Here is a 12,572-nt window from a genome sequence, read left to right as displayed (position 1 = left end):
CCATTTTACACAGTCGTTGCACCAGTGTATTTCCATCAGCAGTGCAAGAGGGTTCCTTTTTCCTCATATCCTCGCCAATGACTGATATTTCTTGTGTTGTTGATTCCGGCTATTCTGACAGGTGTTAGGTGATATCACATTGTAGCTTTTTTTTTTTTTTACGTTTATTTATTTTTGAGACAGAGGGAGACAGAGCATGAATGGGGGGAGGGTCAGACAGAGAGGGAGACACAGAATCTGAAACAGGCTCCAGACTCTGAGTGGTCAGCACAGAGCCCGACGCGGGGCTCAAACTCACGGACCGTGAGATCATGACCTGAGCCGAAGTCCGACGCTTAACCGACTGAGCCACCCAGGCGCCCCCCCCCCCCTTTTCTTTTTTTTTAATGGCTATTTATTTTTGGGGAAGAAAGAGTGTGCTTGAGTGGGGGAGGGGCAGAGCGTGGGGGACAAAGTATCTGAAGTAGGTTCTGCGCTGACAGCAGCAAGCCTGATGTAGGGCTTGATCTCATGAACCATGAGATCATGACTTGAGCTGAAGTTGGATGCTCAACTGACTGAGCTACCCAGGTGCCCCCACATTGTAGTTTTGGTTTGAATTGCCCTGATGATAAATGACGATGAGCATCTTTTCATGTGTCTGTCCAGGCACTTAGCTGTCAGCATGGAACCTGATGTGGGGCTTGAACTCAAGAACCATGAGATCATGACCTGAGCCAAACTCAGATGCTTAACCAACTGAGCCACCCAGGTGTCAGGCATCATTTACAGTGTCCAAATTCTGGCTCCTGTAGTGCAAGCCCTTCATCCTGTAGACTGGCCAGAGATTTTGAGTAGGTTTTTTGGTGAAGTCTGTGCATGGGCTTGCTGTTGAAGTCTTCTGGCTGGCTGGGCTGGTGTTTAGGGGTAGGTCTAGAGCCTAGGTTCACTGGTATAGGCCATGTGCTTGGTCCCATAAGGGAGCAGTCCTGATGGCTTGGAATTTGGTGTTAGGCCTAGAGTAAGACTGGAACCTGGCTTCTTAGGAGTTAGCCTGGTGCTGGGATGGGCCTTGAGCTTGAGTCCCTAGTTTGTGTGGGCTGGCTCACACACTAATGGTGAAGTTGGGTGCTCATTTCACTCTTCTTTCATGGGGTGACTGTCTGTCTCCACCCTGGGATGCCTGGACTTGGAGGCTGGGTAACATACATGAGATGCTCTTTCTTACCCTTTTCAGTGTGTGTTTTATTATTTCTGTGTTCCATCGAAGTGCTGTAATCTCTCACCTGGAATCCTTAGCTTTTGTGAAGGTATTTTCATGCATGGATAGTTGTTCAAATTGACATTTCTGCAGGGGATGAATGCTGGAATCTGCTGGTTTGCTATCTGGGTGTCACTCCTGTGTCATTTAATTCAATTTCTTTAATAACTGAAGAAACTGAAATCTAAAGAATTATATCTAAACAAGGATCCTTCATAGCAATTGTTAGTTGTAGAGCTAAAGTTAAAAATCTTATCATATGATTATTTTGTACTCTATTAGGGTATTTATTTCTGTCTCTCATTCAGATTTTTTCTTCTGTAATAATCCCCATTTTCTCCTACTTGTTTGTCTCCTACCAGTTTTACACATGTATCATGTGTTTATTGTAGAATTTCTGGAAAATACCCCAAAACAAAAAGAAGATTAAAATAATATGTTGCCATGATTAGAGATAACAATGAATAACATTCTCGTATTTGTTCTGTATGTTCATTAAAAAATACTGTTTTGTAGTTTGCATTTTCAATTTATATGTTTTGATTTATTTTTCCCTGGTCATTAAGTGGTCTTCTAAAACAAGATTATAACACTTTGACAAATAAGTTTATATTTTAATCGTAGTACTATTATGTACCTGTATTTAGCTAAATTTTTGTAAGCATATTTGGAAAATTCATAAGAGATTAATGTGGAATTTCTTGGTCAATTCTTATGAACATTGCAACATTTTTGCTATAAAAATATGTTTCTGAAGGTGTCTGATGATTTCGGATAATGATTTTATAGATATGTGCGTGTGCTCTTTCTACATGGTGTGTACGATTGCTGTTATGTTATTTGGTGAGATCAGTGTTTCCTAACCTTTTTTTTTTTTTATGCTGTAGCATGTATGGTGTACCTAGAAAATGATAATAATTGTGTGGCACACTAGGGAACACTGAAATATTTATTGCTGTGCTCTGTTACCCTAGGCCTGACTACCCAGACTGTTGAGAGGATCAGTATTTTGGCCATTTGTAAACCCTGGTTGGAATCTCTGGGTTAGAGCACAGTGATGATAAGGTCCTAGGTTGTTTTCATGTTTTGTGTAAGATTTCCCCTGTTTCTTACAATAGGCTGTACAGTTTGGTATACCAATATTGCAAATATGTACAATTTATCCACTTTACTGGTAATGGGCATTTAGTTTTTGGCGGTATTTGTAATTACAGATAGTTTTTTCATTCCCATCAGTACTTTGCTTTATCCGTTCTTTTTATTTTAGTCATTCTGGTTTGTATGTAGTGGTATTTCTTTGTGCAATGATGAGTAATAGTGATGAGCATGTTTCATTTCCTATTGGCCATGTGGATGACTGCTTTTTTTTTTTTAAGTTTACTTATTTTTTTGAGAGGGAACGAGAGAGCACAAGTGGGGTAGGGGCAGAGAGAGAGAGAGGGAGAAACAATTATTTATTTATTTATTTATTTATTTATTTATTTATTTATTTATTTTTTCAATGTATGAAATTTATTGTCAAATTGGTTTCCATACAACACCCAGTGCTCATCCCAAAAGGTGCCCTCCTCAATATCCATCACCCATCCTCCCCTCCCTCCCACCCCCCATCAACCCTCAGTTTGTGAGGGAGAAACAATTCTAAGCAGGCTCCATGCTGTCAGTGCAGAGCCCCATGTGGAGCTTGAACTCATGAATTGTGAGATCATGACCTGAGCCGAGATCAAGAGTTGGATGCTTAACTGACTGGGCCACCTAAGTGCCCCTACTTTTTTTTAATTGAACTTTTTATTTTGAGATGATTGTAGATTCTTAGGCAGTTGTAAGAAATAGTGGAGAGATTCCTTGTACTTTTTATCTGGTGTCTGCTGATGGTATCATTTTACAAAATAATAGTAAATAAATATCACAACCCAAACCCTGCTATTGATATAGTCAAGATATAGAAGATTTCCATCTTCAAAAGGATCTCTCCTGTTGCCCTTTTATAACAATACCCACTTTCCTCCCATATGCCACCTCCTCCTAACCCCTGGCCACCATTACTTTATTCTTCATGTCTATGGTTCTGTCATTTCAAGAATGTCATGTAAATGAGATCATGCATTATGCAGTGTTTAGGGATTGGCCTTTTTTACTCAGCATATTTCTCGGGAGATTCATCAACATTGTTTTATATATCATTCATTTATTCTTTTTCTTTTTTTTTTTTTAATTTTTTTTTTCAACGTTTATTTATTTTTGGGACAGAGAGAGACAGAGCATGAACGGGGGAGGGGCAGAGAGAGAGGGAGACACAGAATCGGAAACAGGCTCCAGGCTCTGAGCCATCAGCCCAGAGCCCGACGCAGGGCTCGAACTCACGGACCGCGAGATCGTGACCTGGCTGAAGTCGGACGCTTAACCGACTGCGCCACCCAGGCGCCCCCATTTATTCTTTTTCATTGCTGAAAAGGATACTCCACTATTTTTTAAACCATTCACCTCTTGAAAAACATATGGGTGGTTTCTGGTTTTTGACTATTCTATGGAAAAGCTGCCGTAGGGGCGCCTGGGTGGCGCAGTCGGTTAAGCGTCCGACTTCAGCCAGGTCACGATCTCCTGGTCCGTGAGTTTGAGCCCCGCGTCAGGCTCTGGGCTGATGGCTCAGAGCCTGGAGCCTGTTTCCGATTCTGTGTCTCCCTCTCTCTCTGCCCCTCCCCCGTTCATGCTCTGTCTCTCTCTGTCCCAAAAATAAATAAACGTTGAAAAAAAAAATTAAAAAAAAAAAAAAAGCTGCCGTAAACATTTGTGCATAGATTTTGTATTAACATACGTTTTCATTTCTTTAGGATAAACATCCTGGACTACAGTTGCTTGGTCATATGATAGTTGTGTGTCTTTATTTATTTTTTCAAGAAACTGTCAAACTGCTTTCTAGAGTGACTCTACCATTTGACATTCTCTCTAGAAATGCACGAGTGATCCAGTTTCTCTTTCTTGCCAGAAATTGGTGTTTCCCTTATTTTTTAATTTCAGCCAGTTCTGATGGTTGTATAGTGATAGCTCATTTGTGGGTTTTAATTTGCATTTCCTTAATGGCTAGTGTGCTTATTTGCCATTTGCACATCTTCAGTGAAATGTCTATTCATATCTTGGCCACTTTTTAATTATATTAATTTTTTACCATTGAGTTGTGAGATTTCCTTATATATTCCAGATACTATATCGTCCTTTGCTGGATATGTAGTTTACAAGTATTTTCTCCCAGTCTGTATCTAGTCTTTTTATCTTCTGAACAAGTTTTTTAAAGAGAAAAAGTTTTAATTCTGAAGTGTAATTTACAGTTTTCCCTTTTCTTTAAAAAATTTTTTTAAAAGTAGGCTTAATGCCCAGTGTGCAGCCCAACACAGGGCTTGAACTCATGACCCTGAGATTAAGACCTGATCTGAGATTAAAAGTCAGATGCTTAACCAACTGAACCACCCAGGCACCCCTACAATTTATCCATTTATGAATTGTGTTTTTGGTCTCATGTCTAAGAACTCTTTGCCTAGCCTTAAATCCCTAAGATTTTGTTTGATTTTTTTCCCCTAAAATGTTGTAGTTTTTTTATATTTATGTTATAAAAATGTTTTTGCTTTTTTAATATTTATTTATTTATTTATTTATTTTATTTATGTATTATTTTTTTAATATGAAATTTATTGTCAAATTGGTTCCCATACAACACCCAGTGCTCATCCCAATAGGTGCCCTCCTCAGTGCCCAACACCCACTTTCCCCTCCCCTCCATCCCCTATCAACCCTCAGTTTATTCTCAGTTTTTAAGTGTCTCTTATGGTTTGGTTCTCTGTTCTGTTTCATTAACCTATTTGTTTATTTCTCTGCCAATATCATAAAGCCTGATTACTCTATCAACATAGTAAATCTTAAAATTGAGTTGACTGTTTCTTCTCACTTGATTCTCTTTTTCAAAGTTGTTTTAGCTCTTATAATCTCTTCGCTTTTTGTATCTATTTCAGGATAATCTTGTCTATACCTGTCTGCAAAAATCTTTCTGAGATTGTGATAGAAATTGTGTCACTTTGGGGAGAATTGACATGCTGAGTCTTCTGGTCCACAAGCATTTATTTACACCTTTGCTTTCTTTCGTCAGCATTGTGTAGTTTGCAGTGTATACGTCCTATACAGGTAGATTTTTCCCTATGTATTTTTTTTTGAGGATTTATTAATGCTACTGTATTTTTAATTTTTGCATCCATGTGTTGATTGCTTTTATATAGAAATACAAATGATTTTTTTTAGGTTTATCTGTATCCTGTGCCCTTGCTGAACTGCCTTATTCTAGGAGATTGGGTTTAGTTTGTTTGTTTGTTTGATTTTATATGTTGCTTGGGATATTGTGTAGACAATCAGATTATCTACAGACAGGGATAGTTTTGTTTCTTCCTTTCCAGGAACAGAGAAAATTTTTTTCTGTAACTATTTGAATATTTAACATAGTGCCAGATTCTGCCCATTGTTAAGTCTAAAATGAAAGAGACATTACATTTTCAAACCTGAAGATACTGGGAGACCATTAGAACCAATGAGATGCTTGAGGATCAGGGAGTGATTGTGACAGACAAATTTTGTTCGTAAGTAATTGGGTGGTTGAGATAAGGTGGGAAACTCAGAGGTTAAACCATTTTTTTTGTGTGAAATATAGTGAGTTCTGCTTTGGATGTGTTGAGTTTTTTGATGCCTGTGTTACATATTTATTGATACGTCCAATAGATATTTGAAGGATGTATTAAGAATTTAGGGAAGAGGTTGGAATTATAATAGGAATTCCTACTTTGAGATGATAGATGATGCCATTGGAAAGAGAGCATATGTAGAATGAGTAGTGATCTGAAGAAATGCTAATGAAGGAAAAAACATTTAGAGATATAATGAGAGGATGAAAAGAATTCATTGTTATGGAAACTATAGCAACTTCTTTTATCAAAATTCTACCTATTTGTTAAGATCTGTCTTAGAAAGTTCAGTGATATCTTCTAGGCATCATCACCTTCCCAGTCCCATTTCCTTTTAGTCATTTCCTAATGTGTATTTCTATAGCAGTTTCTTCTTCCTCTAGTCTAGCATTTGCCATATTCTAGTTTATGTGTCTATTTCCCTAACAAGATTTTACATGTCTAGAAGTCAGGGATTCGATCTTAGTCATCGTTTTTGCTGTGTATGGCATAGTTCTTATTAACAAGTTGTTTAATTGAATGCAACAGGAGATGGTGAGTTTCAGGGTCTTCAAAGGGGTGGAGTAAGAAGAGCACTGAGACAAGTCCCTTGGATTTATTGATCACTGACCTTAGGAAAAGTGTTATGTCCGGGATGGTGGGGAGTGAATACAGTTCTCTAGTCTTCTTTCAAGTCAGTATTGCCCTTCCTTACAATCCCTTCCTCATTCCCTAATTATGCTGTTTTAACTTTTCCTCTTTTGATACGTTGTTTCATTGTGATGGAAAAATATTTTTTCCCTGTGGCTTGTAAAAATTCTGCTATTTTTCCAAATATAGCTCATATCCCTTTCTCAATGAAACTGCTGCACACTCCTATGTTAAACTCACTCTTTGATAAACTCCTAAGGCACTTCGTATAGTATTACTAACACTTAATGATTCTTCAGGATCTCTAACTGTATCTTATCATACCATATTGCAATTCATATTCTGTTTATGTTGTGTATGTACTCGATAAATACTTAGATCTCATGTCTTGATTTTTAAATATCCTCACTAAATTAGTTCAGAGCTTATTTTGTTTGTTTTAATCTTGAAAATTTTTTTAAATTCTGAGGTTACATACAAAAAACACTAAAATATGTTTTCAATCTAAATTTAAATTTAAAAGATAAGTCATGAAGACTCATAACATGATATTCTTTATGAAATATTTTTGTGACAAACTTCTGCAATCCTTGGTACAGGAACTTGTTCCAATATTGTGGTACCAACTTGTAGTAGACTAGATTCTTAATGTTTGTTTTGTTCTTCAGAGCTTTTTTTTTTTCTTTAACGGGCTCCAGTGGGCCAGAAATTATTAATTTTACTTTTTGCTTTTTGTGTTCCTAGCATGGTTTTGTCACACAGTAGTCCTATTTGAATAGCTGAATGAATTTCTTTGGTTTCTATCACTGAGGTTCTCTAATATCCAGGCTGATAATATCTGTAAATAGTTTTGTTTTTGACATTCAATTTCTATTTGAATTGTGCTTTATTTTTGCCATTTAAAAATGCATTCCATTATTCAGTTTAACACTGTTTTTAAGGCATTATAAATACAACATTTGGTAGTTATTCTTTATGACCCATGATGTAATTTCTTGGTATGTATTTTACCCATTATACCTTCAATAGATTAAAGTGTCTTCTTTTCTGTCCCAGGAATTGTATTTTTGTAGAGGAGTCAGTAAAATACCAGAGTTTTAACTTTAATTTTAGAATATATGCTGTTATTCACTAGCTTTCACATAAGAGAGCTAAGTTAGGTGGGAAAAATTGGTTGGATTAAACAAAAAAGCCTTTCTCTTTCCAGATTGCAGCAATTCTCCGGAAACGAAAATTAGACTATTATTTACACAAACTACTCCCTGAGATCCTACAATCTGCTTCATTTCTGACTGCTAATGGGGCCTTGTATATGGCTTTCTTTTGCATTTTAAGGTTGGTACTCATAATCACCACTGGAGGTTAAAACAGATTCTTTTGTTGGAACTGTGAAACAAACAGATGTTTATGTAAATGTTGTGCAGGTCACTGCTTGTATATTTTTTTTCTCTATCAAATGGCATTTATGTATCTCAAAGAAAGGTTGTTAAATAGGAGTTGTGGGCCTCTTGGCTTAAAGATTAATACAGACTTCAAATTATTGCTATGATTATATAGCAAAAGTGCTTTGGTGTATCATGAGCTTTCTGAGGCCTACTATACTTACCAAGTTGTTGATTAGGATATTTTAACTTTCCAATTTCATGGATCAAGAATTCAAAGCAACTGTGCATGGTGTAGGTGAGGTCCACATACAGTGACTAGACTTCAAAAAGACTATAAAATGCTCGTGTTTATAGGTAAAACAGTGAGTTAACTTCTGGCATATCCTATTGATGAAACTTCTCATTAAGTCTTATAATTATCTATGTCACAGGCTTCCTATGACATAGATCAGTTAGAATTCAGTTTTTAGTGCTGTGACATGCCTTAACATGTTTATTAGATATTTACTTCTTATCTTTTTTCCCACTGATTGTTGAAAATCCCAACTAGTGTTTTTCTTAAATCTGTCAAGTTAAAATACTAACTTTACATCATTTTCATATTACTGTTGCCCAGAGTAGTTCTGTAGGTATACATTAACTGCAATTAAAAAGATAATTTTCAAATATCCTTTACAGGTTTTTTCCCGTCAAAACATTAATATTTATAAACTTACAGATTATGCAGAAAATAATTGATAAGGTTTATACTACTGAGGAAATTATGCCTTTAAATTGACTTGAAAGTGTGTGTAAGAAACTATCATATGTACTCTGGAAACTTTCTAATACTTGTTCACACGCTAAAAATAAAGTTATAAGATAATTAGGCTTAAAATATTACAATAATCATAAATTGCTGTTGTAGCATATTTCTTTATGTTCTGTGAAACTGGTTAATTTGTGGAAATGCAAATACCTATAATACTTATACTTAAAATGCTTATAGTTACATCTGTGTTCCTCCTTTAACTGACTCATTGAGTTATTTTTCTTGATTTTTACATTCAGTAACTTCCTATGGCCTTTGTGGATTTTATATTGGAGGAAGAATCACTTCTAGTTTTCTTGAACAGGAAGTTGCTGATGTTCATTTTAGAAATACCCATATTTCATATGCTCTGTAGGTTTTCTAATTCTTTTAAAGCTAAGCTTCAGTTAAAAATATCATTTCATTGGTGATCCTTAATCTTTATGTGTATGTATTTACATTTTTTCTTATAATGTGTTTTTTATACATGGACCAACTTTGTTCAGATGATTTTTTTGCAAGTTTTATGTGCTGCTTCTCCCTTTCTTAGGAACACAGTGTCTTTGAAAGGAAAAAAATCTTCCTAACATTTCCAAATATCTTTTTTTTTTTGATCTCTTTAAAAACCCAAGCAGCTAATGGCCATTTTATAGCATGTGAACACCATGTAGATTTTTACTTTCAAGGGACATATTCTAGTAAGTGAAAAATGATATACATATATATCTAAATAAAACTAAAAAAATATACATTACTTTAGTAAGTACCATAAGAAAAAGTTATCAAGGATTGTAGAAGCAAAGAAGGGGTGACATTTGTTAAATATTTATCATGCGTTAAGAAATAGGGGTAGTAATAATAATTATAACAGCTAACATTTCCTTAGCACTTTCCATGTGCTGTGCATGGTGCTAGGAAATAGCTCATGTAGTCCTCATGACAACTGTATGAGATAGGTAATATTATTGTTCCCATTTGATAAGGAAACTGAGAACATAGAGGGTTTGCATAGTAATGTTGGATCTAGGGAATGTCTGAATGAATGTGACTGACTAAATTATTGGAAGGAGAGATACTTATTAGTTTGCTGTTGTAGTAACCAGATTCGGAGATGGTAAGAGACTTAACTAAGGCAGGGGTAGCAGATTGGAGAATTTGAGAGTTCGATTGCATATGGAAAAACTTAAGGGAATGATTTAATGTGTGGGGAAAAGGAAAAGGGAGAAGCTAAGGCTGTTTCAAAGTGTCACATGTAAGTGGGTAGGTCGTCGTTGATCCTATTAACCTAGGAAAATAGAGGAGAGAGAGCAAGTTCATGGCGATAGGGGAGAGAGCTAATGAGTTAGTTTGGTTATGGACATGTTGAATTTGAGGTGCTGTGAGACATTTAGGTAGAGTGTGGAGTGAAGAAGGGGAACTTCTGTTTGTAATAACTGAAATAACCAAATAAAAATTTCATACAAAAATTCCAAATTTGAATTTCAGGAGGATACTTGGAAAATTCTACTCTTGGAGTCCTGGCTTTGGTGCCGCTTTGCCAGCATCTTATGTGGCCATTCTAATTGAAAGAAAAAGCAGGTAAATTTTCATATATCTACATATTTAATAGAACTAGTTTACTGTCCTCTACCCCAACTAAAATTTTTTTGACTTACTATTTCTTATAGTCCAGGGTTGAGAAATATTTCCACATATATTTTAAGTCTTACAGATACTTGATGGAAAATTTAGTTTTGTATTGATATTGTTATTTATGTTTATTAAGTTCATTAAAATATAAAGATTGACTTTATAGAATAATAATACCCACTGGTCTTTGTTTACTAAAAAATTAGAGAGTTATCTCTAAATAAAACATGACATACACAAATCTAATTGAAGGTCTTTTCCATAATGACAATACCATTATCACACTTGAGAAAATTAACAGTTTTCTTTTATCATCTACATCTGTAATTTGCTTCAACTCATTGAGTGATATCTGTTAAAGTCAGTTATTATTTTTAAGGTATCCTCTCATTGAAAAAAATATGTTCATTTATATAAGCCTGAAAGTGTTTCAAGTGACATAAGATTTCTTTAAAATGCTATAAGCTGTTATGTAAATTATTCAGTCAGGTAAACAGCTGAAGGTAAAACTTTTGCATAAAGGAATTTTTACTGTCTCATGAATAATGATTTTCATTGCTGAGAACTGCTTTGATTCCATCTTTTTTTCCAGAGAGTCACAGTGGAGTCATGTATTAATCAAGATAAGGTCATCATCCAGTTTATGAAGATGTTCGCTAGAGTCACTCATCTCACGTTAAGAGTATAGATAGATCTTATCAGTTAATTAAATATTTACTTAAACCACCTGAGGCCATTTTTAATGCTTTCTAGTGTAACATAATGGTGTCTAAACATTTGGTTCTTTGCTTGTGTCAGAATACTTTTGGATTATTAAAATTACCAAAATCAAAGACTGGTGGATATTGTTGCCCCGGCATAATCAAGTCAGAATCACTAGAAACATAGGTTATCACACCTGAGAGTATAGTACAGAATAGTACTGAGTATTAAGAGTGTGGATTCTGGAGCTGTACTATCTGGTTTAGGCAACTGGCTCTGTCATTTACTACAACTACTTGATTTATTTAAAAATGTGAATACTGGTTTTAGAAATATGATTTTAAATCATACATGAAACTTTAAAGATGCTTTAAACCAAGTTTGCTCTTATTTATTTATTTTTAGCACTTGAGTAATAAGAGCATTTTAGAAGTTATTTGCCTACTTTTCAACAGAAAATGTTGAAATTGAATACTTGTGTACCCACCTAGAGTCAACAGTTGTTAACATTTTGCTATTTTTACTTAGTTGTAAGTGATTATATGTATGTGTGGTTATGTATGTGTATGTGTGTGAGTCATTGTAAACATCATGACACTTTACTCCTAAATACTTGAGCATTCAAATAGGGGTATTTTCCTGTGTAATTACAACACTATTATCAAAGTAAGAAAATCAACAGTCACTCCCTAATACCAGCTAGTCCGTAGTGTCCTAAAATGCTTTTATTACTGTTTTTTTGAAATAGACTCTAGTGGAGATTATGTATAGAGTTTTGTTTCTTTATTTTCTTTTAATCTAGCTAAATCTCCCCACTCCTCCCGTCTCCCCATGACATCGACTTATTGATGTGACAGTTGTCTTGGGTGTAAAACTTTTTGGTTTTGTCTGAATTTTTTCCTCATGGAATTGTTTAATTGTTTCATTTAATTCATGTATTTCCTGTAAACTGAAGTTTAGTCTAAAGACTTGATAGCATTTAGATTAAACATTCTTGGTAAGAATATACTTCATAGATGATGCAGAGGCCATCAGGTCCATAATTCCAAGTAGTTCCAAGTTTGAATATGTGATTAAAGTGGCAATCATCAGATCTTTTCAATAAACCTGTTAATTTGGGGGAATTAGATTTCTTGACATTCCACAGTCCTTTGCTGGAGTGAACCTGAGTTGATCATGATAATCACAATTTGTGGATTGGCTAATTGTGTGTGTGTGTGTGTGTGTGTGTGTGTGTGTGTGTGTGTATTCTTTATTAGGATTGAGTGTCATTTACTTCATAAATATTACAGAAGTTTTCCTCTTTTTTACTGCTCTAGAATAGTTTAGTGATGAATTTTCTGGCTTTTGAGAATTTTCTGTTAAAGAAGATTAAATGATCCCTTTGTTATTAATTTCTAGTTTTATTGCATTCTTATCTGAGAATGTTCACAGTATTTTCTTTGTATGAAACTTTATAAGGTTTTTATTGTGGC

The 12,572-nt window shown here is 35.1% G+C and overlaps 1 protein-coding gene across 1 annotated transcript in view; it reads left to right on the top strand.

Annotated features, from left to right (window-relative positions):
- Positions 1-12,572, top strand: part of TMEM135 (transmembrane protein 135) — a 267,526-nt gene that overhangs the window by 13,297 nt on the left and 241,657 nt on the right. Inside the window, exons 2-3 of the mRNA XM_047071520.1 lie at positions 7,799-7,926; positions 10,252-10,344. Coding sequence (XP_046927476.1) covers positions 7,799-7,926; positions 10,252-10,344 — 221 coding nt within the window. The remainder of the gene's footprint in view (positions 1-7,798; positions 7,927-10,251; positions 10,345-12,572) is intronic.

Source organism: Lynx rufus, unplaced genomic scaffold, assembly GCF_022079265.1.
Source record: "Lynx rufus isolate CCGP_SWC_20201006 ecotype Redwood Valley unplaced genomic scaffold, mLynRuf1.p SCAF_9, whole genome shotgun sequence".
NCBI classification, from domain to species: Eukaryota; Metazoa; Chordata; class Mammalia; order Carnivora; family Felidae; genus Lynx; species Lynx rufus.
The sequence above is the reverse complement of the archived record's forward strand: the minus strand, read 5'-3'. Positions and strand labels throughout refer to the sequence as shown.